The 27,484-nt window shown below is 37.2% G+C and overlaps 1 protein-coding gene across 3 annotated transcripts in view; it reads right to left on the minus strand.

Moving 5' to 3' along the window:
- Positions 1–959: 959 nt before the first annotated feature.
- Positions 960–27,484, minus strand: part of C6 (complement C6) — a 69,506-nt gene continuing 42,981 nt past the window's right edge. For 2 of the 3 annotated variants that reach the window (XM_064375939.1, XM_064375940.1), the window contains exons 10-18: positions 22,344–22,510; positions 18,780–19,005; positions 17,743–17,914; positions 17,359–17,470; positions 13,771–13,903; positions 12,631–12,819; positions 9,067–9,157; positions 8,377–8,618; positions 960–1,724 (exon numbers count right to left, since the gene is read on the minus strand). In XM_064375939.1, the coding sequence (XP_064232009.1) occupies positions 1,543–1,724; positions 8,377–8,618; positions 9,067–9,157; positions 12,631–12,819; positions 13,771–13,903; positions 17,359–17,470; positions 17,743–17,914; positions 18,780–19,005; positions 22,344–22,510 (1,514 nt within the window). In that variant the 3' untranslated portion in view covers positions 960–1,542. Of the gene's footprint in view, positions 1,725–7,715; positions 8,026–8,376; positions 8,619–9,066; positions 9,158–12,630; positions 12,820–13,770; positions 13,904–17,358; positions 17,471–17,742; positions 17,915–18,779; positions 19,006–22,343; positions 22,511–27,484 lie in introns of those variants that run through there. The other variant, XM_064375941.1, reaches the window with a different exon arrangement.

A 27,484-nucleotide genomic window follows, 5' to 3' on the forward strand; every position in this document is an offset into this window, starting at 1 on the left:
GGGAGTAGGGTGGTATGACTGGGAAAAAGATGGGTTACTGACTCCTGGGAAAGGGAAAAGTCACAATCAACCTCTGTTACACCAGGAAAATGTTTTTTAGTTTATAGGTGTTTTCATTCCCCATTTTTCTTCTTTAATATTATGATATATGTTAGATTTTGCAGACATCCTATGATTAATAAGATGGAGAAGGAGCTGCATGTATAAGGTCTAGGGAGAGGGTTGGTGAGTGGCTGTGGCTCACAGCCTTCTTCCAAGAGGTGGGGATCCCTGTGAGGTTTGCTGAAAGAGAATCTGCTTCCACTCACCTGTTTGGAGGTTGGCTATGGTTTTGAGGTCAATTACTTAATCAGGATTAGCTGTGTGATGACTCTTTCTCTAAATTCGGTGTGCTTAAAATGTGATGCCCTAATGATTATCAGCAGTACCACCTGGAATGTTGTTAGAAACATTCTCGGGCCGCATCCCAGAACTACTGAGTTAGAAACGGGTGGTTCCAGGCATCTATCTGAACATATATACCCTCTAGGTGATTCTAATGCACCCTGGTATTTGAGAACTGCTGCTCCAAAGGTGCCTCTCTTCTCCAATTCAAACTGATACCCTAGCCTCTCTAATAAACTGGTTTCTGCTTTGTATGGTCTAATGAAAATATATGACTTACCTGAAAAAACCATTCCTTCAAAATTCTCTGACAGTTTTCCATCCATCACACACTTCACCCTAAAACTTTATAATGCACTTTAGTTAAGGCAAAGAGAATCTCTTTTCTACTTTCTGAGAGAATAGAACTCCAGAAGTTTATTCTTAACTACTCTAAAGTAATTTCCACTGGAGTTCAATCATCCTTACAGTGATGTTTGTTGTTATGGAATATTTCCTTGCATAAGATGATAATTAAAAATGGGACTCACCCTTCCCTGCTGTATTTTCTCCAAAACAATGATCACCATAAAACATACTGCATATTTTACCTGTTTATTTCATTGTGTGTATGTCTCCCCCTGGATGAATGTATACTTCATGAAGGCAAAGCCTTTTGTCTGTTTTTGCTGAGTTCTCAGGACTTTGGGTCAGTACTTGACATCCCGTATACATAATCAAACTGTTTGCTGAATGAAGACATGAAAGTTGGGTTTCAAGAATGTGTTTTAGAGGTTCTAGAGGTTTCTGTTTATTGATTTATTGAAGACAATTATGGTTTTATTCTTATTTCTAACTGTGAAAATGCTTAATGTCACAGGCTTCTTAAGGACCTCAGGAGTCCCATTATTTTTGTGCAATGTGAACAGGAGAGTTTACCAGACTTCTGTGGAAGTTGGTATCTAGAGATATGCTGCAAGGTGTCATGAGCTGGAACTGAATAAGATATGCCAAACAGAAGAGGCCGGGGAGAATAATGATCTCAAACTAACACAAAATAATTTTTGTCAGTAACTTTGAGCATGCCAGTCTGCTGTTTGTACAAGAATTCTCATTGGTAGAAGTTGTTTCTTCTGGATGGTGAATCTGTTAATTGTGCTGGGCCTAGCAGTAATTGTGCTAGGCCAAACACTTTCCAGGATGCAGTATTTCCACCTTCCTGTTTGCACATCTTATAGCTCCCACTTCACAGATGTTCAATGTTTTCTCACTCGTTGACGATCCCACTTTGACACAGTAGAGTTGGCTTCCTCCCTTGAAGCACTGTGGGGGCAACAGGCAGACACATTTGGAAGTGGAGGCTGTAATGAGAGAGAGAGACAGTGTGACTCACCACAGTACATTAGGGTTTGGTTTTGCTCAACTCATCCCTAGGGTGTCGAGCTCCTTGATGGTGTTAAGTTTAGTCTAAAGCTTTCTCCAATGAATGAGAAAGCTAGAAAATAAGAATTAAAAACAACAAAACATCCCACCAAAGGCAATGACCCCAAAGACCCAACTGTGATTGAATAGAGAGATCTGTATGTAAGAGACTAGAGGGCACTAGTAAGCCAGTAAGGTTAAAGAGCTGGCCTATTTCTGGCACTTACCCCTGTCTCACTGTCCACATCCAATGAGAGGATTTGAACTATCTCTGGCACCTCACTCTCACTCACTGCCTACATTCAATCAGGCACTAGTCCTATCAATCCATTTTTCCATTATCTTCAGCTTGTCCTTTCTGTTTTTTTTTTTTAATCATTGGCATTGCCTAAGTACACTTATAGTTATCATTTGAAGAGTGTGTACTGTGAGGCCACACAATATGCCAAGCACTTTATATGCTTTACTTTGTTGAACTCTTACAACGAACATATGAACTAGGCTGTCATACTAATTCTACAGAAGAGGAAACTGAGCTCAAAGAAGTTAAGCCCTTTGCCTATTGCTACACAATTAGTAAACGGTAGAAGCAGGATTTAAATAATACATGACTCACAGTACTGAGCTCTTTAATGATATCTGTAACCATATCTATATCACTATATCATATTTGTTTCTTTCTTTCAAGAATATTATTGGGGGCTGGGTGCAGTGGCTCACGCCTGTAATCCCAGCACTTTGGGAGGCCGACGCAGGTGGATCACGAGGTCAGGAGTTCAAGACCAGACTGGCCAACATGGTGAAACCCTGTCCCTACTAAAAAATACAAAAATTATCTGGGCATGGTGGCTCCAAGTAGCTTTAATCTCAGCTACTTGGGAAGCTGAAGTAGGAGAATTGCTTGAACTGGGACCCTCTGGATGTTGCAGTGAGCTGAGATGGCATCACTGCACTCCAGCCTGAGCTACAGAGTGAGACTCCATCTCAAAAGAAAAAGAAAAAAAGAATATTATTGAGCTATACCTGGGAATCTGTATTTTTAATAGTTAAATTGGGTGATTCTCCTATGAGGCCTGCTTTTGGAATCATGAAAACACTTCATAATTCATTTAAGTCTTATGTTCATGAAACAGGTTTAAAACAATCATTTAGTGATAAAGTTACCAAAGCCGAGTATATTAAATCAATTTTGAACAAAGGTTTATAGGCTCATTTATTATATATGAATGTTTAGTCAAAGGTCAAGGTCCTCCACAGTTTGGCCTCAACTTCCATTTCCAACATTATCTTTTTAACTTTCTTCATTTCAAGTAGATTAACTCTGTTTTTCCAACAAGACCCCAAATGTGTTCTAGTTTTTGTCCTTTCCCCCATGCCATCTGCCTTTTTTGCCAGACTGATGTGCTCTTTCCTACTTCTCCCCATGTGTCCAGTTTCTCTAAGTCTTGCCTCCTCAATGAAGCATTTCATAGCAACATACCCATACTCAGATCTTTTGATCTTTTCTTTTCTTTTTCTGAGAAAGGGTCATACTCTGTCTCCCAGGCTGGGGTGCAGTGTCCCAATCATGGCTTACTGCACCCTTGAACTCCTGGGCTCAAGAGATCCTCCCACCTTAGCTACCCAAGTAGCTGGGACTACAGGTGCACCCAACCATGCTCAGCTAATCTATTATTCTTTGTAGAGACAAGGTCTCATTATGTTGTCCAGGCTAGTCTCAAACTACTGGGCTCAACGGATTCTTCTGCCTTGGTGTCCCAAAGTACTGGGATTATAGGTGTGAACCACAGTGTCTGACCAGATTTTCTCTTTTTTTCTTTTTCTTTTAGGTTCAGGGATACATATGTAACTTTGTTATATAGGTAAATTGCATGTCATAAGGGTTTGGTGTACAGATTATTTCATCACCCAGGTAATAAGCATAGTGCCTGATAGGTAGTTTTGTGATCCTCTTCCTCCTCCCACTCTCCACCCTCAAGTAGGCCCTGGTGTCTGTTGTTCCTTTCTTTGCATCCATATGTTCTCATTGTTTAGCTCCTGCTTATAAGTAAGAACATGTGGCATTTGGTTTTCTGTTCTTATATTAGTTTGATTAGGATAATGGCTTCCAGCTCCATCCATGTTGCTGCAAACGACATAATCTTACTGTTTTTTATGGCTGCATAGTATTTCATGTTGTATTTGTATCACGTTTTCACATTTTCTTTATCCAGTTTATTGTTGATGGGTATTTAGGTTAAGTTTGCCTTTGCTAATGTGAATGGTGCTATAATAAAATACATGTGTATTATGTGTCTCTGTGATAGAATGATTTATATTCCTTTGGGTATATGCTCAGTAATGGGATTGCTGGGTAAAATGGTAATTATGTTTTAAGTTTTTCGAGGAATTCTGTTCTAAGTTCTTTGAGGAATCGCCACACTGCTTTCCACAATGACTGAAGTAAAGCAGATCTTTACTTCAGCGGTGTAAACTTGTCAGTACCATATCTGACTTTTAAAAAACGATTCTTATTAGTTAGCATTTCATATGTCTTTTCCCCAAGACAATTGTTAAGTGCTTTTTTGGAGAGCAGTGTAGCTCATCCGTCTGTGTGTTCTATTCAGCTCTTAACAAGGTACTCAGTTAAATCTCCGGATCAAGTGATTTCAAATTCTGAATTGTGGGTACAGGTATAAGTATACAAAAACTAAATTATGTAATGGATCTGGAAGAATTCATATGCCAAAATACCTAAGTCAGCATGAGTATCAGGAATGAGGTCATGAATGAACTGCTTATTTTAGGCAGACATTAATTATTTCCCATCTATCTCAACTGAAGGGAAAAAATAGGGAAAGGAAGTAGGGAGATACTCATATGCACCACATGCCTGGGCATCTTGCCCTTGGTAGGAAACATTTTATGAAAAACAACTTATTTCCTTACTATTCTCTCTGTCAAACAGCTAGGGAAAATTGTCATTCATTGTTGGAAAGAATGTTCTTGTCCATTGTTGGAAGGGATGGAGTTTGGTGAAAGACAGGTGACTGTTCCACCTCTGGTTAGGAAATCAGTTCCTTAGGTTTTTGGAAGGGCCACGGTCACTACTCTTTTAGTATGGGTATAACTTAAATGCTCTTTGCTTAATCAAAGAGCATTTAAGCTATAGCCATGCTTAAATTTTCAGACTACCAGCACCAGAAGGCCCTTCTCACCACCTCCACGAATTCATTCTTTAACATTCGGTTCTCATGCTTCTATGCTTAAGAAACCTTTCCAGACCAGAAGATATTTCTCTCTCTTAGAGCTCTTATCACATTCTACCTTGTACTAAAGCGATTCATGTAATTATTTTCTAATGTTACTCCTTAAAAATTTGAGGGGTAAAAAGAGTCCCTCATTTAAAAACCCTCGTCATGCCTTGAATAGTGACTTCCACATTGGCTGCTAAATGGATGTTGGCTGAACAAATTTCCCCTTCCTGTTGGTTGGTGGTAGATATTTCTGAAATTTAGATCAAATACTTAATATTGATAAAATAGGCTTTCAGGGGAATTTCATTCATGTTGTAACTTTTGAATAGTGACCTTCATGTTACTTTGAAGTTCTATTTTAAACTTTAAAAAAATTTCATTGCAGATAGAGAAGGAAAAGAGTAGCTAAGAGCACAATTAATCAAGAACACAGTTTAATGAAAGTGACGTTCAATTGAACTGAAAATTACTAATATTCCAACTTGCCATGAGTGGCCTGGGTATAAAATACGTTTTTAGCTTTCTTTGTCTTCATAAATGCCATCACTGATACTTTTCTATAGTACTAATCCAAACAGAACCCTCTGTGGCATTTACTTTTGCTCACCAATTAAAGAAAGCTAGCAGAGGCAAATCACATCTTCGGAGAAAAAAATGCTTTGAGTTTCCTGATTGTGTGCAGAACCAAAAAATATTTTAAATTGCCTAGATAATATTCTATTAAGAAATGTTCATGTGTTAGTTTGACTACCCAAAGCATTTTGAACAATATTGGTTAAGTAGTCACAGTTAGTACTTTTTAAAAACAAACTTAGACTCCTCAAGTACGTGAGGATTTAGATATGTGTACAGCAAAGGGGTAATAGTAAAGACAGGCATTTTGTTAAAATTGTAAACTGTTGATTATTTTTCACTCAGGCATATTTGAAAAGAATAATTTGTGGAAAAATAGCAAAAAAAAAATAAATTCTTTGCAATAGAAGAGACTGCTTCTCTATGATAAATAAGGAAGAATGGAAGGTAACACTAAATACAGCCCCAAATGCCTGACTTATCTATTACAGTATAGTCAGGGACTAGTTCCCTGATGACCAAATTTCTTTTATTTTCTCTATGTATTTTTGACAATAACGTTCTTACACTATATTTCTCAGAGAAAAAGTTTATATTTAAATTGAAAATGATGTTGTATAATACTTTCAGCACTTTTCTACCACAATTATTGTTTGCAAGAGAGACATCAGTTGGGTAATAGCGTTGGTCAAGCATTAAAAAAATAGAGTTTTTGTCTAAAAGATTATGTAATAGTTATTAGAATTAAGCAACATACATATCAGGGCCTGGTTTGCTGTATCTTATGTGGAACTGCCTTGTTCAGACATGGCATGAAGGTTGAAAACCCCAGACACTGGGCTCCTGAGTTGTCACCATCAGATGCCAGCTGTGTCTACCCTCTCTCTGGTTTCAATCTTGTGGCCTGTCAAGGGAGCTGAATCTTGATAATCAACTTTACGTGGATCAGGAAAGACCTAGTTTTGAGTAATAAGATCTCTCCTCTTTCCAGGACTGAGCTGAAGACCACTGGGCCACAAAGTCGAAATTACTTGAGGGGAACATATCGTTTTTATCTTTCTTTCGCAAAAATAAGGTGGTTTCAGCAAAGATTCTTTGGTATACTTTATGCCCCAATTTAAGATGCCTTTTTGGAAAATGTTCCACAAAGGAAATATCTCTACCTATTTGGGTCCTGTTAAGTTGTAATCTCCAATCCAGCTTTTGTAAAAGATAGAAAGCTTAGTTGGGCTATTTCAGGGTCAAACTTCATCTTGGAGTAAAAGTACTGCTCTGAAGTCCCTGCCTCTAAACAATTCACAAATGTAATGTCTAAGGCCAGTAAACTTAGGGAAAATGGAAATAAAATGCCACTCCTTAAGTATCAAATTGGCAGAGTTACAAAGGAGTGGTAACTCCAAGTGTGGGAGTGCAGTCTTTATTATATGTTCTAGAGTGAAATATAATATGGCAAAACATTTCTGGATAGGGAGCCAATATATTATATCAATAAAAAATTAATATTTAAAAATTATATTTGCCTAGAAATTTCCTTTTCTAGGCTATATCCAAAGTAAGTAATCTTAGGTCACAGATTGATTTGTGACAGATTTATATATGAAGGCACTATTAATGATAGCAAAATGCAGGAGACAATTTAAATGCCCAACCAAAGATTGATTAAATAAATCAGAATACCCATATAGACTTTCACAGGCATTGAGAATTGTGTGGCAGAATAATATATGTTGACATGAAATTAGTTCCATGACATAGCAAGTGAAAACCAGTAATATATAGAATAACATGTAGAGTATGATCCAATTTTATATAAAATTGCATCATATGCAAGGCCACTCCTGAGATGTTTGAGTCCCAGGGATAAAATTTTTTATGGGGTGCTTACCTATAAACAATTGCAGTCACCCCAAATTAGTGTGTCAGCATCATACTATTTTTCTAATTTCAAGTAATCTTGAGCAAGAATGCCCTGCTGGCTAGCAGGAGCAATTTGTTCACCAAGCTGTTTTCTGAGAATGAGGGTCTAGCTCTGGGCCACAGATAACTCCACAGGTGTGAGCTCCAGAGCTATTTGGGACATCTGGCTGACCCCATGCATGGTGGGGAGGAGAAACAGTAGGGAGTCAGAAAGTGTAACAGTGCCTGGGTTTATGTGGGACACTGTCTGGGCTCAGGGTGTCCTACGTGAATAGTATTGTCAGCCTTGGCTTATCCCAGGCACTGAAAGAGGACTTAAAGAAATTTAAGGAAGGTGCTTTGGCATTGCAAAATCCAGACCTACCTGGACAGCACTATTGGTCCCAGACAGTCCCAACCACCAGAAGAAAACTTAGACACTTCTGGTGAAGACCCTCCAAAGCTGGGACTGGGAGGGATGCCTGAAGCATGAGATCAGGACAGGTGTTCTTCCCACTGGGGCCTCAGGATGGTACTGATTATGCACAGAGAAAAGATTGGAAAGAGATACATCCACATTACTGTAGTAATATTTCCAGATGCATAATCAGGTGGTACTGATTATGCACAGAGAAAAGATATTTCCAAATATGCACAGAGAAAGTATTGGAAAGATATACATCCACATTACTACAGTAGTTATTTCTACTTCTGGGTGATTATAATTTTCCTTTCTGTTTAAATCATTTAATGATTATTTTTATAATGAAAAGGAATTATTTTTGACTAAGGATAGGTTATTTTTAAGAAAGATGATGTATAAACACAAATAAGCTGAGATGAAGGTTAAGTGAGAACATTTAGTATGATCACCAGTGGAACTTACCTGAACATATTTCCCAGTCATAGCAGGTGTCATAGCCACAGGATTCTTTCTTTGTGCTATTGAATGAAAATCTTGCCCTTTCAAGAACCCATTCTAACTGGCGGCCTTCTTGGCAGGAACCAAAATGTAGAAAATGGAGTTGCTGATTATGTAAACACTTCTTAGCCAGAAACTTACAAGCGGGTGAAGTAAAGTAATCATTAGAGTCTGTGTCAAACACACAGAGATCTTCTGAATAATGGCTGTACAAGAGAGGAAAGCAAGCATTTCCATATGAAGACCAGAAAAATACAGGGGCACGTAACCAATGTAGTATGTTAACTCACTAACAAGTTTTCTTTCGCCTGTTTTCCCCGCCCCCCTCCAAGCCCTGGGCTTGAGTGGGAGGAAAATAAAGGTGTTGATATAACTGAATTTAAAGTGTTTAAGTGTGCAGAAATTAAGTCTTTATAACCAAAATTAGATTATTTTAATAAACAAAGCCATGCAAACTTAGGGAACTGGACTGAGAATTAAAAAACTTGCTACCCAATGGGGAAGGAAGAATTCAGTGGAACACAGGAATATCAGTTATGTGGAAAATTCATTTATTTCATGTTTGTGCTTCAAGAAGCTCAGCAATTCCATCAAGCTGGTTACACTAGACTGGTTTTCCCAATTTCCAGACACAGTCTGTAGGGTATCTCTTACCTACAGTCTTCTTCTGGAGACATACAAATGCATTCAGATCCTGATTGTTTCTGTCCCGGCTGACAGTGGCCTTTTAATTTTGTCAGAATATCTGAAACAAAAGAAAAAAGGAGAAAAGAAGTGCACAGCATGGATTTTGAGTGGTAAGCTTGAATTTAGAGAAGAGGCGGTGGTAAAGGATTCATATTTATCTCTTGGAGTTACAGCATTCATTTTGGCTTCTCTAAATATGTTGTCATTAAATATTCCATCTGAAAGGTCCTTTCCAGTGCACATGAGGTGTCATTTTCCAATCTAAAATTGCTATTATGTTCAGATAACTAAAGAAAATGGAACAGTTGAAACTTCTGTTCATTTGTTTTTCAAATATTATTGAGTATGAATGATATTCCCAGGACTCTGTAAGGTTCTGGAGACAGTAGATTGAGCATAAACTGACCCAGATCCTGTGCTCACCAAGCTTACAGTCTTGTGGGTACAGATAGACATTAATCAAACAAGCGCACTAATATACATATAGAATTGTTGCTGTTGTTCTTAGTGCTATTAAAGAGAAGCATATAATAAAAAATTGATGTAGCTAGAAAGATTAGGAAAGGTAAAATGAAGAAAGAAAAGTTAGGCTGTTCAATGCAGAGGAAACTTAAGGAATGGAAATGTTCAAAAAGGAGGCAGCACGTGAGTTTCCTGAAATTGAAAGAATCCAGTGTGGTTGAAGTGCTGAAAAAGGAGAGTAAGGAACAAGATGTGGCCACAGAGGTGGGTTGTGTGGTAGGCTGTGCAGGGGGCTAACAGGGTCTCATTTTATAAATAGGAGACAGTCTCTGATGTTTTAAGCAGGGAATCATGTGACAAAATCAGCCCTGGATTTTGAAAAAGAAATTAATTCTAGTTTCATGCAGAGAATGGATTTGAAGAGGCATGGTGGTCAATAGGGCCCCAGGGAGATAATCTATGAGGTGATTGTGGTAGTTCAGGTGAAAGAGGTTGATAATTTGGACCAAAATTCCAGAGGTGGAAATGGAGAGAGGTGGATAAACTTGAGACACATCTAGCAGGTAAAAAAAGTGATATTACATATTATGGGTAAGTTATTAGAGCTGTCAATTATGTTTCTTGGGTTTCTGATTTGAATAAGGAAATGTACATTGGTGCCTTACCTGAAATAGAAAATATTAGAAAATGCTTAGTTTTAGGAACGAAGGGTGATAACTTAAGAGTTCTCCTCTGTACATGTTGAATTTATGGTATCTTTAAGACATCCAAACAATGTAGATATATAGGAATTTGGATATCCATGTCTAAATCTCAGTGGCAAAGTCTGTGCTAAAGATTTAAATCTGTTATTAGTCTATGGGGAAATCACTGAAGCTATGCATATGGGTGAGATTCTTCAGTAGGAGAGTGCTGTGTGAGGCAAGGGGACAGATCCAAGACTTGGGAAACTGCAGTGATTAGTGTCCAAGCACTGGAGGACACTGCCAAAAATAGAGGGCAACAGCAAGAGATGTTGGAGCTAAACAAGAATATGAAGCCAAGGAAGAACATACGTGCAGAAGGTCAACATTGCTGAAGGTTGCTGAGAGGTCAAAGAAGATAAGGAAAAAAATGTCCATTAGATTTAATGATATGGATGTGAATGACTTGAAAGTCAGATTTTCTTACAAGAATCAAGGGAGAAATGCAGCTTCTAAATGTAGGTATTAATCCCTGCATGACATTCTAGGCACTAGGACATTATGGTGGGAAAAATAGTAAGGATGGGAGGACGAAAGTAGAGGAGAGAACAGGAAAGGAGAAGAGAGGAAAAATGAAAGAGAAAACATATCTATCAAATACTTATAATAATGGATTTATAATTAAGGGCTGAGACAAGTATTCTGAAGAAAAGGAACATGGTTATAGGAGACCCCACAACCATAAAGATCCCAATTGGGAAGAGTAAGGAAGGATCCATGAGGAAATGACGCTTGAACCAAGATGAGGACCTGAATAGCGTGTAGATGAGGGAGGGGGATGAAAATAGAGGGAGCGAAACTGGGAGTATATTTATGAAAGAGGGAACCTTTGTTTCTTTGCTCATGTTGAGGCCCACCTAGAGAACCTGGACCTGGAGCCAAACTCCTGAGTCTATTGAATAAAACAATTTTTTTTGATCCGGATCTGACATTCAGGCATCCCCAGAACCAAAATGGCCTTGTGAGCAAGTTAATTGTTAAGGCAGAACTGGAGGCTCAGCTCACACTTTCTCCTCTTAGCCTATGAAGTGGAAGATTTGATAAGGAAAGGTGGTTTGTGTTAGAAGCAAAAATAAAGATATAAAAAATGTCTAGGTTTTCTTATTCACAGCTGTTTTCATTTCCTTCCATTATCCGCATTCTATCTGGTAAAACTTGGCCCAGAACCTTCATGAACGTGGAGACCTGTAGTTCTGGTTAGGCTTTAGCTACTACGGTTTATATTGAGGTGGGATTGGTTTTGTCTACCTATGCCTCTTTGCCCTTTGTAGTTCTACATTTAGGCCAGGGAGGAGCAGCAAGGTATACATTATTTCCAAAGAGAATCAATCAGCTATCAAGTGGCACAGAGGCTTGCACTATCACTACAGGTTTGCAATTGTCAATGATCTTATGTAAGGAATTTGCTCTTCCAATCAGACTCAGGTTGAAGCAGTGCTGGGACTCAGCTGCCTACACTGCCCAGCACCTGAGCAACAATACTCCACACAGTCAGTAAAGTGCTTAGGGCAAGAAGATCCTCTGAAGGGCTACTGGGGGTATCCAATTCTTGTAGGAAGGAAAAAAGTAACTGTAGCATCTCACATCTTCATGAAGCAGAGCTTTTTCATATCGAAAGAACTAATAATGTTTCCCTGTCTGAAAATGTCTTTACCTCACATGTCCAGTTTTATTGATGATTGTCTTTCTCTGTGACTCCCCTCATTGGTCTTTCTGTCAATATTAATGGAGGCAAAGTATATGAAATAGGCTACTTATTTCCTTTGGCTGTGGAACATTTCCTATTTCTTTGTTTGGATTATAATTTCAATTTCTTATCTAAGGGCACATGTGTGCACATCCATGCATGTGTGTGGTATACACATGTGCTCTATGAAGAGGATACTGCCTACGGTGTCTAAAAGATCTTAACTTTCTAAAGTCTATGGCTTCCACATACATTCATTCCACTGACACTTAGGTTCCTTGTAATTTATCATTATGATCAGGAGTCTAGTGAAACCAAGACACAATACTTACGTGAAGTTCTCTTTAATTCCTATGAGCTCTCTTTATGGATAATTTTATTTAAGGTTATTCAAAAGATTAACTTCCCCCCTTTCTTTTACATATTATAAAACCCCAGAAGAGAATAAAGGAGGCAGGGTGGCAAAGAGCTTGGGAAATTAGCAGAGCTGTTGCATAGTTCCTGTTTGACCCACACTGTCTAAACTTGTGTCTTATTTAGCATTTCTGTGCTTAAGAAATAGCATGGCTGTAGAAGCCATACTACCAATCTCAGGGTACACCACCTTATCAGACCCCAGAACACTGAGCTGCTACTCACCTTTTTCACAGGTGAGTGAGTTTGAAATGGGTGGTGTCCAGGAATTCCCCTGGCATGTGTATCTTGATGGACCAGCAACAACAAAGCCTTTGGGGCAAGTTAGCTCAATGGATTCACCAACTCTATACAATCTCTGAAATGGTGTAACTGTCAGGACTTCCTGCACAACTGGCTTGATGCACTCTGTCCCTGCAGGAGAGCAACATTTCAGATGTGTTTAGTGGCACAGAAAAAAACAACAAATATAGGCAAATTTTATGCAAGTGAAGAGGTGATTTTGATGAGATTCACTTTATTTGTTCAGCTTTGGCACCTCCTTTTGATCAGAAAACCTGGGGGATAAGAATCCCAGGTTTTCCCTCAGACATTTCATTGAAAAATTCCCTTTAGTTTCATTATCTGAGGTTCCCTTGCTAAAGAACTGACCCCACACACATCCAACTTTTATGAAATCATTGGGACCTTTTCCTTTCAAGAACTTTCTTTTCTCTTAGCCCCAGTGGATTTCTTCCAGTGCAAGTTACCACACTGTGAGTGATGCAGAGGCAGGGCATTCTAATTCACACTGGTCTGAACTCTGCTTCATGGTGTCCCACAATAAGTCTTTGGAGTCCCCATTCAAGCCTTGTTTGAATCTCATTGTTTACTTTACTCTAGCACAGATATGTGCAGAGCCTAAAAGCTCATTCACTTTTTCTCAGCAAAGAATGTGAACATGCTCCAAGGAGTAGCGTCTTCGAGAAAACAACATCTTATACACAATCCCATTTCTGATACATAAATACTGTAAATATCATCTTGCAGCTCAACAATTTGCGTTAATTTGAACATTGGGCAAGGCAGATGTCTGTGGTTGGATATAGTTTGCAGATTTTCTGGATTTCTTTTGAAGTGCATACTGCACAGTCCTGTGTGTGTGACAGTGATATGTAGGAGCAGGAACATGGAAATATGGAGATATCTGGAAATCCAGTTTCAGCAAACGAGCCCTTCTTTTTATTTTCTGCTTCACAAAATCTTTCACTAGAATTACTAAAAACTAGTAAAATGTATTGATCTAAGAGTGTGATTTTACTGTTTCTATATTGGGCACATTCATTCTGTAAAGTAGTCAAGCAAAATGGTTTGCCCAGTTCTCACGTTGGCATTCCACATCCCCTTGTCTCCAGGTCCCATCTGGTAAGCATCTGAAGTACTGGTATCCAACAGTTTCAAAGCCAGTAAGGCATGAAATTTCAGCGTCTTCTCCAACCGAGTATAGTTTCTTTTCATTCTACATTAAAACAGAAACCAGAAATTATTAATGCTATGAATAACACTCTCTACGCCCTTTAGGCTCACACTGATCCTCTCTATCCTTCACTTCTGGATCTCCTCAGCCGTTGACCCCTCTCAATTTCTACTTCCAAAAACCCTGCTGAAGTCCTCTCCTTCCCATTGCCATCATTGCGTTTCTTCATGGTAATTATTGTTTCTTACCAGGGCAACTTTATATAACCGGTCATTCTTCTAATCCATCTCCCTAAATTGATTAGGGTTTTGTTTGTTTGTTTAGTTGAAAACTTGCTCCCCTGCTGGGAGTGGTGGCTCATGCCTATAATCCCAATACTTTGAGAGGCTGAGGCAGGTGGATCACTTGAGTTCAGGAATTTGAGACCAGCTGGGGAAACATAGCAAAACCCTGTCTCCACAAAAATACAAAAAATTAGCCAGAAGTGGTGGCATGTGCCTATGGTCCCAGCAACTTGGGAGGCTGAGGTGGGAGGATTACTTGAGCCCAGAAGATTGAGGCTGTGGTGAGCCATGATTGTGCCACTGTACTTCAGCATGAGGGCAACAGAGTGAAACCCTATCTCAAAACAAAAACCAACCAACAAACAAAACACCAAAAAAAAAAAAAAAAAAAAGAAGAAGAAACCAAAAAATTTTATATACGGGACCTTCTACTCTTGCTAGAACAGAGAAACCATATACTCACCATGTAGTCACTATAAACTGAATAAATAATATGTCTTACATATAAAGCAAACATATGCAGTTGCTATTGTGACTGAGTGCAGATCATTTAAAAATGTTACTCAATTTGAGTCATTACATATTTTCCCAATTAATGAATGGATTGTACAACTATCATCATGTTGGTGGGGGGAGGGGTTTCACTAAAATTTTCAAGGTAAAGTGGTTCTTATACTTCTTAGTTTGGAATAATTTATTTTAACTTACTTTACCACCCTCACCTGCCATTTCCTCCCATAAAACCTATGCCCTAGCAAAACAAAACCCTACCATTCTTTGAACATAAACTTCTCTTTCATGCCTCCACTTGGCTGTTCCATGTATCATCAACACCTTCTCTCTTCCCTTCTCTCAAGACCCAGCTCAAATAGAATGTCCTTTGCAAAAATCTTTGACTTCCCTAGTTTCATGAGGCACACTGTCCTTCCAGTTCTGAAGGAAACTCATGCAAAACTCTGTTTTTTATGGTGCTTATCATGTTTATCAGCCCATCCTGACCCTTTAGTGGCAACTCCACAACCAGATCTCTGTCTCATAAATCTTGGCACAGCCAGGCTTCAATTCTTTGCTGAAATAACACAAAGCATTATCCTTCTTAAGGAGCTAGTAATGCATACAATTTTCCTTTACTGAGAGGGGTAAGAGTACCAAGAATTGACTAGGAAGTTGTCTGAGAATTGAAGTTGGGAACTTTGAGAACAGTGAAAGTTCAATTGTCGGCTTATGTTGTTACTTGGTCGTACAGTTAAACTTGCCTCCTAGAAGATTCTTAATTATCTGGATGCAAAACTACTATCCTACTGTTGGTTATTACTGGTATGCTTTGTTTCCAAGGGAAATGGACTCATGATTTGGATATTTTATTCAAAGGCTGCACATTTTTTCTTACATTTCTTCTGAAATTATTGCCTTAAAATTTTGTTTGTATTTCTTATTTTAATCTGTAACATATATGTTGCAATAATCAACCTTAGGCAAGTACATCTGGTAGACTGACTAAACAGAAAACCTTGCCAAAAGTCCCTGTCACTTGCCTACAGAGGTTGGACTTGTGTGTTACTCATTAAATAAATACGCTTTTGTGCAATAACATCATTGCTGTAGCCTGGAATTAGGCATATCTGCTTCTATTTGAATCTATACAAAGGACATTTTGCCACTAGAAATTCCAGAAGGTGCTTATCAGGAAAAATTAAAATTTTATTACATTTGAGTGAAAACTATTGCCAGACAGAGACCAGGCATTTGGTAAAGAGCAAAGTAAAATAAGAAATGAATTTATCCATGAAAATGGGAATATATAATCTAACCTTATAAAACGAGTTAGAAGGATAATGAATCACTGTTGAAAGTCTTCATGTGTTTTTAAAATGAGAATGTCAATAATTTTAATGGTGTTTGTATGCAGCTGTCATAAATAGATTAAAAGTTATTTTGGTATCTGGATCTGCCAATATGTGATTTTAAGGATAATGTTCTAGGGCAGGGACCAGCAAGCTTTTTCTACAAGTGGCCTGGATAGTCAGTTGTAGGCCATATGGTGTCTGTTGAAATTACTCACCTCTGCCATTATTGTATGAAAGTAGCCATAGATGATATGTAAACATATGAATGTTGCTGTGTTCCAATCAAAATAAAACTTTATTTCTTTTAAGTGGTAGGTCAAATTTGGGATTTGGGCCACAGATTGCTGACTGTTGTTCAAAAGAATTGGTTCCCAAAGCATGGCTCCTAAACTAGCAGCATCAGTATTACCTGGGAGCGTATTGGCTATGGACATTTCTGTGCGCTTCCCAAGACCTACTGGATCAGAAACTCGAGTGAGACCCAGTGATCTGTGTTTCAACAGGTCCTTCAATGCTTTGTTGAGTTTGAGAACCTCTTTTCTAGAGTAAAGACTAAATAAAATTACCTCCTTCTGAAATATTTCCTCCTCATCAACTTTTAGACATTGTCCTTATGCATGGGCAGAAGATAAGTGAATATGGAAGATACATTAGCTCAGATTACACTCCATGAATAAAACTATTTGTTGGCCTTAGAGAATTGAGTGCTATTGATTTTTTATCATAAGTATGATATAGTTGGGAAAAGATTAATGTAAAGATATTACTAAGTTTAAGAAAGGTAAGATGAAATAGGAAGTATGCCTTCTGTGATCAATTTTAGATATCATGTATCACCTGAAAACTTTATGTCTAAAGTCACAGATCTGTCTGACAGAAAGTATTCAGCTTTTTAAAAAATCTTAGAAACATATTGTGGCTTAATAAAAAAAGTTGAAACTTAAAGAGTTCTACAGGTTTCCAACCTAATAAGACAGTATAGACTAAACACGTCCTATGATTATAGCCAATGTACAGTGTGTTTCTCTAAACACTCCTTAGATAAGGGTATCTGCTCAGACTCTGAAATAGCCAGATCTTACCTGCAAATTCTCACAAGTCATACAATCTTATATTACGCTGAAGTTCTCTTCTCTTTCCAAGAAACCTAAGCAATCTGCTTTCCGTTAGTCTAACAACCGGCTATGAAGACATCTCTAGGAAATTCAAGATGGAAGAGTGGCAAAGTGTTTCTAAATATTATTTTGTACTTTTAAAGTCAACAGGATATTATTCAAATAGGAAAACAATAACTCCAATTAAAAGGCAATCTATACGATTTGAGGTTTTTAAAACTACAAACAAAATTGAGGATTAGGATGCTGACCCGGATAAATCCATTTTCTGGAGGAACTGGCTGACGACACCCAGAATCTGCATCTATCTCAGGAAGATCGACCTCTTGTATTTCTTCATCATCATTGATACATGGTTGTCCACTAAAAGGGAAACATAAATATGCATGTACATGTGTGTATATGTTTATGAGTATACATATATATACACTATATACATATATGTATTAAACAGAAAACATTACATACAGAAAAAGGCAGAGCAGCAGACCCAATGCCTCATTAATATTCTGTGCTGGCACAGGTAAACTTCTAATTGTTTCTTTACTTAGCAGTAGACTAACAGCCATTTGAATTCTCAATGTTAGTGAGAGTTAGGGGGAAATGACCCATTCTTTCCCCTTACCCGGCCTTACTTGTTTTCCATGATTGAAAATGTGCAGTCTTCCTCTTGTCGCTTCTCCCCCTCACAGCGTTTCCCTCCTCGTTGTGGGGCAGGGTTATTGCATTCTCGGGTTCTCGATCTCTTATAAGTAGCATCACAGGTACTCCAGGAAGACCAACAGCCCCAGTGTCCATCTACTGCATCTGGAACAAAGGAAGACTCACCCCCATGGATCATGGCGCAGCTGAATTTAGGTTTTGAAGCAAGGCCAACCTGGTTTCCTCACTTTTTAGCTGAGTGACTTCCTTTGTGGAATCTGATAGGGTTATTCTGAGGATTAAAAGAAACTGCCTGTGGAAGGGGCCTGGTACATTTCCTGATTTCCTTTTAGGCTTTGTTCCCACAAGCCTAAATAAAATGGCAACCATTATGAAGTATTTTCAACTGTTAACCTCTGTACTCTTTGCTTTGGAGGCCTTTTAAAAATGTACACTCATATATGTATAAACATGAACATCTTCTTAATAGATACATATTAAATTGCATTTTTAATTGTGGTAGAATATATTCTTACTCTCACGCCTTACCCTGTTTCTAAGGAGGATGTGACGTAACTATAAACATTACTTAGTCCTGTATGAAAACTTTGGTTGTCACTTAATTTATCTTTTATTACAAGGCCATCCTTCTTCTATATTACAATACATAAGAGGCTTATAATATCAGTATTACATATTTTACTTATGTTTGATTTTTTATGTTATGAGCATTGTGCATGTATTTTTGAGATACATATATAATATATTTATATTCCTTAGATAGATACTGATGTTATCCCCATTTTATGGATGAACAGATCGAGGCATAGGGAAACTAGGTAACTTTCCCAAGGTCACATAGCTGGTAGTTTACAGCTAAGACTCACACTTTTTGCAGGTTTATCTTCCTTGTGAGCCTGTACAAGGTGGAGGCTCCTAATAGAAGTTTCGTTTCTTTTTAATTGACCAACTTAGAATATTCTTTGGAGGGGAAAACGTGTCTACCTCACCACAGATTCCTGATACTTACTGGATTTATAATCTGGAGACCGTCTCTCACAGTTCTCACCATAGGTGCCGCTCTGACACACACACAGACATTCAGTCCCTGAGAGCATGGGTTGGCCATTATTAGGGCATGGGGCACACTGGCAAGGATCGAACTTGGCTGCATACTCCTGGAAAGCTTTCCTGAGGTTGTTCCGTTTTGTCACTGCACAGGGGATGTTTCTTACCAAGTCCACGATGGGGGCAAGCTAGGAGCAAATGGGAGAGAGGAGGTCCAGTCACATCCCCTTTGGTAATAGGTTGCCATTACTGCCCAGTTCTCATGAAATGAGAGGGACAGCCTGAAAATTCTACACTTCAAAGAGACTGTTGAAGAATATAGTGTTGCCACTTGTTGAACTAGCAGGCAAAAGCCTTCTACTTGTGGACAGGTGTGATGTATATGGCAATTACCTGCCCTGAAATTTTACTATGAAGCAAGCTACATGGGAGGTGTTGCTTACTTGGTTGTCTGTCACGTTATTTATTAAGTATCCCATGTAAGCATCAAAGCACTGGGCTAGGTGACCAAGCGTTAGGTTAACTCTTTACTGCTCTACTGAAACCTCATTAAATTTGATTCAAGCAGCAAAAATCTAGAGAGGAATCGAGAGGCTTTCAATGTTCTTTATTTCCAGGGACAGTTTTTGCTTTTGTTGGAGTTAGATGAGAAAATGTGGAGTGGGAGAAAATGAAGAAATAAACTTGCCAGTAGGGTAAATGGAAGAATTACAGTAACAAATAATGTAGCTAATGGATAAATCATGGCTCATTTTATTAACATTGTAAAACCTCAAAGAAATGACCATCTAGTGCAATATGACTTGCAAGTACCCGGAAGGGCAGCTGGGTCTCATTTTTCTCCCACAACCTGTAGAGCTCAATACATCTTCACACTGCATGTAAATGATTCTATTTTCATAATGATTGAACTATTTTATCTTCATTTAAATAAAATGAACATAATGGCTTCTTTGGAGGCCATTTAAAAAATGTGAATATGTTTTGGGCAAAACAGATTCTAAATGACATATGGCTGATATGTGGGTAAAGTATTCCATAAATAACAAATCTCACCTTTTAATGCAATTACAACAAATACAAAAATGGTAAATTCAATCAGTAGTAGTAGAAACAGGAAGTCAAATGGATCTAAAATCTCATTTATCTCATAGAGCTACAAATGAAGACTTAGGGGTGTTCATCAAAGAGTTGCAAGAAAAATACAAACCAGATTTATTGTACACATGGAAAAATAAAAAGTACTACCCAAGGCAAGTTTGAGCATTTTTATTCACTAAGTTCCATTTCCTGGTGCTTCATGCATGCCAGGAATTCTAAATACCGTACTATAGAATGCTTGTTTAAATAGCAGAAGTGATGGACATGCAATTTAACGTTTAAAGAAGTTCTGGCCAGGGCAATCAGGCAAGAGAAAGAAATAAAGGGTATTCAATTAGGAAAAGAGAAAGTCAAATTGTCTGTTTGCAGATGACATGATTGTATATTTAGAAAACCCTATCGCCTCAGCCTAGAGTCTCCTTAAGCTGATAAGCAACTTCAGCAAAGTCTCAGGATACAAAATCAATGTGCAAAAATCACAGGCATTCCTATACACCAATAATAGAGAGCCAAATCATGAGTGAACTTCCATTCACAATTGCTACAAAGAGAATAAAATACCTAAGAGTACAACTTACAAGGGATGTGAAGAACCTCTTCAAGGAGAACTATAAACCACTGCTCAAGGAAATTAGAGGACACAAACAAACGGAAAAAATTCCATGCTCATGGTTAGGAAGAATAAATATTGTGAAAATGGCCATACTGCCCAAAGTAATTTATAGATTCAATGTTATTCCCATCAAGCTACCATTGACTTTCTTCATAGAATTAGAAAAAAACTACTTTAAATTTTATATTGAATGAAAAAGGAGCCCACATAGCCAAGACAAGTCTAAGCAAAAAGAACAAAACTGGAGGCATCATGTTATGTGACTTCAAACAAGGCTACAGTAACCAAAACGGCATGGTACTGGTACCACATCAGGTATACAGACCAATGGAACAGAACAGAAGCCTCAGAAATACCACCACACATCTACAACCATCTGATCCTTGACAAACCTGACAACAAGCAATGGAGAAAGGATTCCTTATTTCATAAATGGTATTGGGAAAACTGGCTAGCCATATGCAGAAAGCTGAAACTGGATCCCTTCCTTACACCTTATAAAAAAATTAACTCAAGATGGATTAAGGACTTAAATGTAAGACCTACAACCATAAAAACCGTAGAAGAAAGCATAGGCAATACCATTCAGGACAAAGACTTCATGACTGAAACACCAGTGGCAACAAAAGCCAAAATAGACAAATGGAATCTAACTAAACTAAAGAGTTTCTGCACAGCAAAAGAAACTATCATCAGCATGAACACGCAACCTACAGAATAGGAGAAAATTTTTGCCATCTATCCATCTAACTAAGGGCTAATATCCAGAATCTACAAAGAACTTAAACAAATTTACAAAACAAAAACAAATAACCCTATCAAAAAGTAGGCAAAGGATATGAACAGGCACTTCTCAAAAGAAGACATTTATGCAGCCAATAAACGTATTAAAAGAAGCTCATCATCACTAGTCATTAGAGAAATGCAAATCAAAACCACAATAAGATCCAATCTCATACCAGTTAGAATGGTGATCATTAAAAAGTCAAGAAACAAAGAGATGCTGGAGAGGATGTGGAGAATTAGGAATGCTTTTACACTGTTAGAGGGAGTGTAAATTAATTCAACCATTGTGGAAGACAGTGTGGCGATTCCTCAAGGATCTAGAACTAGAAATAGCATTTGACCTAGCAATCTGATTACTGGATATATACTTCTATTTATAGAAGGATTATAAATCATCCTACTATAAAGACACATGCACATGTATGTTTATTGCAGCTCTGTTCACAATAGCAAAGACTTGGAACCAACCTCAATGCCCATCAAGGATAGACTGGATAAAGAAAATGTGGCACATATACACCATGGAATACTATGCAGCCATAAAAATGATGAGTTCCTGTCCTTTGCAGGGACATGAATGAAACTGGAAATCATCATTTTCAGCAAACTAATACAAGAAGAGAAAACGAAACACCGCATGTTCTTGCTCATAAGTGGGAGTTGAATAATGAGAACCCATGGACAGAGAGAGGGGAACATCAGACATTGGGGCCTATTGGGGGGTGGGGGGCTAGAGGAGGGATAGCATTAGGAGAAATACCTAATGTAGATAACGGGTTGATAGGTGCAGCAAACCACCATGGCATGTGTATACCTATGTAGCAATCCTGTACATTCTGCACATGTACCCCAGAACTTAAAGTATAATAATAAAAAAAGGTACATTGTGCATGAATGCTAAAGAAAGACATTTCGACATTTCCTTTATTGTCCGAAATGAAAATGGAAAATAAATTGTGTGATGTGCAATTTGGGCTGCTTGAGAACTACTTTAGGTCTCTTACCTGGAATAATTTTTATTCTTACCTCAAAGTCAACCACAACAGGATTTTCCTTCACTGATTCTAACCACTCAGAAAATGTCTTCTCCTCCAGACCAGAGCTCCCTTTCTCCCATGCCAAAGCTGCTGCATACTCACTCCTTCCACCTCGAATCAGGGATATGGATTTCTCTGCTCCCTGCAAAAATGAACCTGCAGGGTGTTTCAATAAAAATACCCATTTAATTTTAGTGCAAACTCCTATTCTAAAAAACCAACCTATTTGCACAGAAGGAAGAAGTAGATGATACAGTATATAACTACATTAAGTAAGCTAAGTGAAAAAGCAAGGTAACACTCCTCCCTGTAGGAAGTTTAATAATAGAAATAATAATAACAGCACTAACATCTACCATTTATTAGGCATCTGGTAGATGTCAGGCACTTTACACACATTATCTTATATAATTCTCATGACAACCCTGAGAAGTAGATATTATTATAAACATGAACATTGAAGCTGAAAGTAATTTGTCCTGGAACATGTAGTTACTAACTGGGATGCAAATACCGCCGAGTCCTTTACTACTCTGCCCCCTACTCTTTCATGCCAACTGTCCTGCTTCTGATTTATGTTAGCATATGTTTTGGGTGCCCAGAATAACCTACATCACATGGTTTCTGGTAGCCAGTCGATTGACTGTCATACTGAAACTTCCAGTTACAGGGAAAAAATGATAGAATGGTTTTATACTTAAAGACAGAGGTAAAGCACAAGTAACACAGAAAAAAAATTAACCATCAGGTTAAAAGTTGGCACAATGTTTCTTTAGACACAATGACATTTACTGTTAAAGTATATAGAACAATTCTTTCATACAAATTTCCAAAATAATTTCCACTAACCAAATCGTAACTTTAACTAACATGGATAGAGACTGAGTAATAAGGAATGGTAGTAAGAAATAATAGCAAATACAAAGGCTACTGATATGGGTAATGGTTAGTAGCATTAATTTGGTGTCTACCAGTAAGAATTAGCTATGCCCCCACTCTTCAGAACTTCTACAGTAAGATAGTCTAGAATGATTGGAAGAATGGATGAAATCCTCTTCCTATGAAGAAAATAGTATGCCTGTTTTTAAAGTGAAGGGTGTAAGAAAACACAGGTACAAGGTGTAATAAAACAAAGGTATACAATGAAAGTTTTAGAGGTTTTTGTTTTATTTGTCATATAAAAGTAGAAGACAAATTAGGATTTGCCAGTGTATCATGTACAGATTGACAGTGGCTTTGCCATGTTATTTCATATTTAGATTGATATCATGTATTTCACAAATGGACTGACACTGGTAAGGGTTATCTGTGGGGGGCATGGGATACTGAAGAAAGGGTATCTGTTTACTGTCCCATTAGCTTACTCTTACAAGTGAACAAGCGGCTTAAAATGATTCCAGAAAGAAAATGCAGATCAAAGATAATGCCAATAATGCAAATGTAAGGAAAAAAACTAGTAAAAGACAGAATGAATATTTCTACGTCTGCAGTCCTCTCAGAAGCCACATCATAAGATGAACACCGAAGCTCATCAAAGCATGTCAGAAAATTTCAAGAAGCTTTTGTAACATATGGATTTATCAATGAACTTTGTTTTTAAATGTTTGTAGCCACTACTATGAAGAAGATAAAAATTCTGTTTGTTTCATATACACTATTTTTTAAAAAGTCAATTTTTACATTTGCATATTTTAGTGCACATTTTTGAATGATACATTTATATAATTCTTTAGTAAAAATATACATATTAGTGATATATCCTCAAAAAAATTTTTTTTTCTTTTTTCTTTCTTTCTGTGTTGTTTCCATGGTACCTCAAAAAATTTTAATGATATAATTACAGATTTGAAAAGTTTGAAGTCTAATGATTTAATTGAACTGGCTCAGGGTTAGAAATAGGCAAATCTATGTTCTTGTATGTGTTTTGCTCTTCAATGTGTCTGTGTCTTTGACTTTAGGCAAATTGTTATCAATAAACATTTTTTTTGAGGATCTTCTATATGCCAGGCCCAGATAAATATAAAATATCATGTTAAGAACTGAGACTCTCAGTGAGTATATGGAATAGGTACATAAATATGCTAGCAAGACTATGGAGAAATAAAAAAGGATGGAAAAGAAGAAAGGAAGGTAGAAAGGGGAGAGGGAGGTAGAGAGGGAGGGAAAATGGAAGAAAAGAAAGGAAATCGAAGACCAATAAAACAGTTTTTTGCTAAGTATTACCTAGTGGTAAAAACAATGATTACCTAGTTAGGAAAGTGAAATAATTCTGTCATCTTTGGAAATTAGGATGGTGCTCTGAAGGAAGACTAACATGTTCCTGGAAGGAAAGGTGAGACTTATTAGGGAGATGATGGCCCTAGTATCAGGGAGATGATGGCCTTCTAAGCCATGGGCATACCATGGACAAGGACTTGGAGTCAGGGCAGATGTGCCATGCTCTGGAGACAGTACATATAAGCATCAGTTAGAGTTGAAGTGGAAGGTCCAGGGAGGGGGACGAACAGCAAAATTGAGAGAATCTAGATGTAAAGCCAAAGAAATTAGACTTCATTCTTCAGGTTTAGAAATAGTTGCATTTTCTAGAAACAATGAAAGGTTTTTGAGGTGGGGATTTAAAATGATTCAGGAATATTAGCAGTATTGTGTCAGCTGGGTAGCAATGGATATTTGAAAAATCAGTTTGGAGCCTATTGCAATAGTCTCTAACTTTGCACTGTCCTCTTGTTCCTACAGGCTGAAAACTGGGGTCCATATTTGACATTTTCTCATGTCAATTCCTCTACATTAACTCAGTTTCCTAAGTATCCCTGATTATAGCCCAGTATTTTCTTTTTTAAAAAATTTTTATTTATTATTATTATTTTTTTAAAGCCTATAGCACCTGGTATTTCCAGACAGTCTCCCATCCAAGTACTAACCAGGCCCGACCCTGCTTAGCTTCTGAGATCAGACGAGATCGGGCCTAGTATTTTCTTACATTTTAAGTAAACTTTTATGCTGAAGTATAATATTGACACAAATGTACACAAATCATTAAGCATACAGCTCAATTATTTGTAAAAAGTGAGCACACTCATATAATCACTGCACATGTCTAGAAATAGAACTCTAGCTAAACACCCAAAAGCCTTCTTCATACTTTCATCCAGTCATTATTCCCTCCCCAAATGCAAATGCCAATTTTATTATTGTTGCTATAGATTAGATTTGCATATTTTAAACTTTATACATCAAGTTTTAAAACATGTACCATTTTGCAGCTGCTTCCTTTTGCTCAGTTTTATGTTTGTGACATTCATCTACCTTGTTTGTAGCAGTAGTTAATTCATATCATAATTTATCCATTTTACTCTTGATAGACATTTGAATTATATCCAATAAATGAATAATACTGCTTTGAATATTCTTATTTTTGCTCCATGCTTGTGCATATTTCTCTTGGTGCACACATAGTAATAGAGTTTCTAAGTCATAAATAAGTGTGTGTGCATTTATGTTTCACTTTAGTGGATATTGCCAAATAGTTTCCAAAATGGTACTAATAATTTATACTCCTACCAGCAATGTATGGCAGGTTGTGAAGTTCTACTGCCAATACTTGTTAATGTAAATTTTTTCACCATTTGCACTAGGTGGTATTCTATGGTTTTAATTTTATCCTTTGGATTCCCAGTTATCTTGATTATCTTTTCTTGTTTATTGGTTATTTAAATATGTTGTTTTGTGACATGTTTGTTCAATTTTTTTGCTTATTTTACAATTTCAAATACAATTTTCCTATTTATATGTCTTTACTACATGCCACTTGGGCAACTACAAAATAATTATAGCAGACATGAATAGAATATTTAGTATAGGCTGGGCTTTGTGCTCATCAATTTATATGGATGGTTTATTTAATTCTCACAGTAAGCATATGAAGTAAATACTATTATTTTTATTTTACTTACAAGAAAAAAGATTAAATTCTTGATGTTGATTACATAGCCGATCAACGGTAGAGCCAACACTTGAATATAGTCTAGCCTGAAAATTTAGTCGATATGCAATGGATTTAATATATCACAGCTAGAAATAATTTCTATAAATAACATTTACTTTCCTGCTTAATAATTTTTACTGTTTTCCCACTGAATCAATCCATTAGCATGTTCTGCTCAATACTAAGTCTGTGAATTTCTTGGCAAGGTATTTTAGGGGAAAACTGCATACTATTTCAGCTTCTTAAAAAGAATCACAATGCTCTTTATAATTTGAAAAGCTCTGAGAATTTCTCTTTAACACTGTTATACTCAAAGTTTTTCACTTTAAAGATGGAACTCCCTTTTCATATGCAACACCTATTAACATTCTGTAGATTAAATGTGGGATACTGACAATATTTACTAGGAGTAAGTCTATATTTTTTAGCAAGGCACACAAGCCCTGTTTAATATGGACCAAACCTACCTTCTCAGCTTTATTTCAAAAAATTTATGCTCGAGTCAAATAGAAACACTCATTTATTCATTTACATAATCACGCTTTTCCTCTCTGTGCCTATATTTCCTCATCTATAAAATGGGGGTAATAATTTGTACCAGTCTTATGGGGTTGTTGTGATAATTAGAAGTTAACAGACACAAAACACTTAGGACAATGCCCAGAGCATAGTAAGAGTTCAATAAATGTTAATTATCCATTCATTTATTCTTTCAAGCATTCATGTGTTCATTGAGCACATCTATTAAATATTTATAATGTGCTAGACATGGTACGAAGTATTGAGGACATAAAGACCATGTCACTGTCCTGAATTTGCATACTGTGGAGGAAATAGAAAGCAAACATAATACAGTGTGATGAGTGCTATGATGGTGTGGATGCAGGTTGCAGTGAGTACATATAGGTGGGTGCCAGGTAAGGCTTCCTGGACAGTCTGCTAAAAATTACAATTTCAAGATTTTGTTACTTCAAAATAGCTATTACACCTTTAGCATATAAACACTTAAGCAACACAGAAAAACACAATAATTACTCCCCTTGTTGTTTAGTCTTAGTTTGATATATTAAATGAATCCAGTTCTCATTGCCTCATCTTTGCTTATGTTTCTTTACTCCAGGGCTCTATATTTATGTATTGGATTA

Source organism: Aotus nancymaae, unplaced genomic scaffold (genome assembly GCF_030222135.1).
Source record: "Aotus nancymaae isolate 86718 unplaced genomic scaffold, 86718_ANA_hifiasm-v0.15.2.pri h1tg000014l, whole genome shotgun sequence".
Classification (NCBI taxonomy): Eukaryota; Metazoa; Chordata; class Mammalia; order Primates; family Aotidae; genus Aotus; species Aotus nancymaae.